Source organism: Garra rufa, chromosome 1 (genome assembly GCF_049309525.1).
Source record: "Garra rufa chromosome 1, GarRuf1.0, whole genome shotgun sequence".
Classification (NCBI taxonomy): Eukaryota; Metazoa; Chordata; class Actinopteri; order Cypriniformes; family Cyprinidae; genus Garra; species Garra rufa.
The window spans coordinates 103,066,779-103,071,366 of record NC_133361.1 but is presented as its reverse complement, the minus strand read 5'-3'; the positions used below and the strand labels follow the sequence as shown (position 1 = coordinate 103,071,366).

General features: G+C 40.7%; 1 protein-coding gene across 1 annotated transcript; it reads right to left on the bottom strand.

Moving 5' to 3' along the window:
* Positions 1–1,198: 1,198 nt before the first annotated feature.
* On the bottom strand, positions 1,199–4,489 carry LOC141323090 (uncharacterized). The gene is made up of 4 exons (XM_073833458.1): positions 4,359–4,489; positions 4,119–4,256; positions 3,903–4,018; positions 1,199–2,465 (listed from the first exon to the last, which is right to left on the bottom strand). The coding sequence occupies exons 1-4, from the start codon at positions 4,487–4,489 to the stop codon at positions 1,546–1,548; spliced, it is 1,305 nt and encodes a 434-aa protein (XP_073689559.1). The 3' UTR covers positions 1,199–1,545.
* Positions 4,490–4,588: the final 99 nt, after the last annotated feature.

The window sequence follows — 4,588 nt, the reverse complement described above, 5'->3', positions numbered from 1 at the left end:
AGTGACTTCAAAAATTTAGTTTTTCACTAAGCATGCATAAATGTTGTTTTCTCAAAAACACAAATGTGTACATTCATGTTGCTTACATATCATTGTAGCCCAATATGTGCTGATTACAATTTAATCAGATTTAAACCATTCATATGTTTTTAAGATACTGAAAAAAGCACAAATGTCAGGGCATGTCAAAACTTGTCCAGGGCCCCAAAACACCCTCAGGCCCCAAAGGGTTAACCTATGGATATGCTTAAGAATGGAACGGCTTATCCTTTTTCTACAATAACCTGATTTCCTCCCCAAATGATATACAGATATTTATCGATGCTGCCCCCTCCATCGGGTTTGGACGTTTTCTCCAAGGCTATTGGTTCACTTCCACCCCCCCACCCCCCCAGATTTGCCAAAGCAGCTATAGTCCTCAGCACTATTCAAGCTTTATCCTTTAGTCGTTGCAGCTGCTCTATGGGGCAAAGAGTGGTCCGTCACCAGCATAATCGTGCACTGTGACAATAAAGCTACTGTGCACTGCATTAACAAAGGTCATTCACATTCTCATGCATTAATGCTCTTCTTAAGACATCTGATTTGGATTTCGGTTTGTTACCAATTCATCATAACTGCTAAACACATTCTCGGTTCAAAAAAATCTAATCGCTGACTCTCTCTCTCTCTCTCTCTCTCTCATTTTGCCTTTCAGAAATTCTAAGCATTGGCAAATCAGACGGACCTGCTTCCAACCCCAGTTCCTCCCTATTTAGAGCTGATATTCCCATAAACCACACTTTGAGACCTCCCATAGAAGCTTCTCTTAATTCCATTTTATAAGCCATCTCCCCCAGGACCCTTCAGTCGTATCCAAACAGCATAGAAATGTCTTAAATGTCGTTCCCTGATTTTTCCCTGCTATCTATTACCTCATTTATCTCTTACCTCAACATTATTAAAAACCTCCAAATTGGCTCAAAGAGTACCAAAGCAGGATTCAATTTTCCATAAACTTCTCTATGGCTCACCTTCACCCAATATAACCAATTCCTGGACGTCGCTACTAATCAAAGGGATCCAAAAAAAAAAACATACCACTCGCCCTGACACCCGCCAACCTATAACCCTAAAAAATTCTGAACGATTGCATTTCCACCCTCCATAAAGGCTACCAGTGCATCCACAAGTTAAAAATGCTAACGGTGTCCTTTATTGTGCTTAAATCAAAACACAGTGTACTTCCTGTGAGCTCTCCTTTCAATTTATAATACAGAAATGTGAAGTTCTTACATTGTAAACAGAGCAAACAATTTTTCAATAGTCCGTATTATTCCTTGCACGTTTATGCATTAAGCTCAGTCCAAAGAGTTGAACAGTGCTCTGTCTTGCAGATTCTGAAAGGGGGTTGTAAACTTTTGACCTCAACTGTAATTGTGGTTGGAACAATGGGGATGGCAAGAAACAAACAGCTTTGTTGTGGTCAATCAGAATCAAGGACCGGAACTGTCCCTTCTATACATTTAGTTTGAAACTCTGTCCATGATAAGGGGATCTGTTAGGCTACTCTTTATTGTGAATCTTCATGTGCCTGTCAAGGCTTCCTTTTTGACTGAAACGGTTTCCACACTGTTTGCATGTGTAAGGCTTCTCTCCAGTGTGAATTCTTGTGTGTTTGTTAAGGGTTCCTTTTTCAGTGAAACTCTTTCCACACTGTTTGCATGTGTAAGGCTTTTCTCCAGTGTGAACTCTCTTGTGAATGTTAAGGTATCTTTTAAGAGTGAAACCCTTTCCCCACTGGTTGCATGTGTAAGGCTTTTCTCCAGTGTGAATTCTTGTGTGCTTGTTAAGGCTTCTTTTTTCAGTGAAACTATTTCCACACTGTTTGCATGTGTAAGGCTTCTCTCCAGTGTGAATTCTTATGTGTCTGTTAAGGTTTCCTTTTACAGTGAAACTCTTTCCACACTGTTTGCATGTGTAAGGCTTCTCTCCAGTGTGAATTCTCATGTGTCTGTTAAGGCTTCCTTTTTCAGCGAAACTCTTTCCACACTGTTTGCATATGTAAGGCTTCTCTCCAGTGTGAATTCTCATGTGACTTTTAAGTTGTGGTTGTTGTTGGAAACTCTTTCCACACTGTTTGCATGAGTAAGGCTTCTCTCCAGTGTGAATTCTCGTGTGCATGTTAAGGCTTCCTTTTACAGCGAAACTCTTTCCACACTGTTTGCATGTGTAAGGCTTCTCTCCAGTGTGAATTCTTATGTGCCTTTTAAGGTCTCCTCTTTCTTTGAAACTCTTTCCACACTGACAGCAAATGAAAATACTCAAAGTTCCAGTCTTTTGAGCTCTTTTTTGTTTAAAAGTCTTTTCAGACTGTAAGGAACAAAAAGATTTTTCTCCAGACACGAAATAATGAAGATTCTCAAACTGATCTTTCTCTTCAGTTTCATTCGGTACTTCTCTCTCCTCTTTCAGCGCTGTTAGGTCTAAGGTGGAAAAACAAAGAGATAAAAGTTAACATCAAAGCATGTAGATATGTAATGCATGTATATCCTATATCAGGGTGTCCAAACCTGATCCTGGTCGGCCGGTACCCCTAAGAGATTAAGTTGTCCGTTATACAATTAATTAAATCTAGGAAATCTATATAGACTGACCTCAATTATTATATACCTTGTTTATGTCTCCTAGGGGATCAAATTTAAAGAGAGACTAGGAAAAAAAGAAAGGGGACAAACTCCCCACTCAACCAAGAGATGGAAAATTCAATCACACAATAATTTTTTCTGTCATAAACGTTGGCTGTCACACTTGACTTTTTATATGGAAAACACCAACTGAAAGTGAAAAAGTGAAAGTGAAGTGACTGCCAAGTGTGATGAATTGTGCTCTGTAGTTAAATCGTATCCACACAAAGTCAGAGCTTTCTCTATTCAATCTTTTTTCCCCTTGTCTCAAGAAATATCTGCATCTGCATGAAACCAACACAAAACTATGTAGTATATATGCCAGAGAAGTATTCAACAGTAATTCTGTCACAGAGATACACTAAAAATGGAAAAGAAAATTTTGGAAATGCCCATAACTTGCGTGCAGTATTCAAAAAAAAAAAGAACATGAAACAATGCATTTATTATCTGTGTTAATGTTAGATAATAAAAAGACAGTCATTCAGTGTTTGTTCATGTTTTACAGAGTCACTGTACACACGAAACCGCAAGGGTGTCGCTTTCAGATTTATCCACTCTGGGACCCGGTTTAATTAAGTATCTGTTTCACTCTCCCAAAACACCAGATCCGTCTGGAAGAAACACCTATTCAATACAAAATGTATGCGTATACAACCTAAACAGATCTCTGTGTGGACAAGGCCTTAGTTGTATGTAAGATTTTTTTTTATTTTTTTTGTTAAAGTAATTTATTCACAAGCAATATTCTCATCAGTTTCATCAGCTCAAGGCTCCAAAAAGTATCAAAAAAGTATTTTAAACAATTTGCATAGCAAACGTCACACACTGTGTAAATGTTTTAATAAAATAAATGTAAGAAATAAACTAAAAAACTAAAGTGTAAAGTTGTCTCCAGAAAGTAATTTCCCATTCTATCTTTTAGGCTTGGTCTACAATAATAAGTTTCCATTTGAAGGCCTCTGTTTTGGTCTTCCATCCACACTGAGATGGCATTTATGTTAAGGAAAACTGAGCTTTTTGAAAGCGCTCTCCGAAGTAGATAATTGAAAAAATGTACTTTCCGTCTTGTTGCACACCCTTGGACTTTACATTTTGGTTTTTCCCAATGGTCATTCCCATCACCTGACGTTGAAATTAGCACTCCTTTATAAGTTTGATTTCTGAGTTTCTCTGTCCGGCTTAAACGTTACCTATTGTATGTGTGTGTTCCAGTCATCCTGTCTGTTTGTTAACCTGCCTGAGGATTTCTCTGTCCGTTCTTTGACGCAATCTTAAACATGGCATACAGAGTGCCGTCGTCTGAGGACGGCCCTTGAGGCTGTTTCCTGGAGAAACTCGCCAGTGCCACTCTGGACCCAGAGCCAAGTCAGCCACCACCCCGACATGCGGGGCACGAGCCCCAGCTCACCAACAACAGAGAGCCAGAGTCCACTGCGACAGAGCCATTGCCTAGAGGAGTGACAGCACGGACGACCGTCACGGAGGTAGAGCCAAGCCTGTTTGACCAGGTGCATTAGCCGGTCACTGTGTGCAACGGCAGAGATTTTAGTGGGTAGTGAGGGTGCTGACGACAGCACTGCACCGCCACTGAGGGTGAGGTAAAACTGGACCTGGGACAGCTAGTGATGAAACAAGATTTGATTGATTTCACTGAGAATACAGACATTAAACTTCCTGTGTTTCCTCTACTGTGGATCTTCATAGATTTCCCACCCATCCTCCCTCAGTTGCCCCTGTTTAGCAGCCCTGCCACCGTCACCCGTTGGTCCATCAGCTCCATTGGGCTCCATCGTCCCTACAGCTCTGCCTTGGTCAGTCATCGTCACAACTTCACCTCAGGACTCCACTCCTCCGGCTGGCCCAAGGCCCCCATTACCATCGTTTTTTTGTCTGTGCAAGGTCACACCTACTGGGAGGAG

Bases quoted from the DNA above. Each gene is read 5' to 3' on its own strand.
- LOC141323090 (XM_073833458.1), bottom strand. From the start codon at position 4,489: ATGACTGACCAAGGCAGAGCTGTAGGGACGATGGAGCCCAATGGAGCT. The intron at 4,019-4,118 runs GCAATGGCTCTG...CTCTGGGTCCAG, and splicing joins CCGTGCTGTCACTCCTCTAG to AGTGGCACTGGCGAGTTTCT. The intron at 2,466-3,902 runs GTTAACAAACAG...TTTCCACCTTAG, and splicing joins ACAGAGAAATCCTCAGGCAG to ACCTAACAGCGCTGAAAGAG.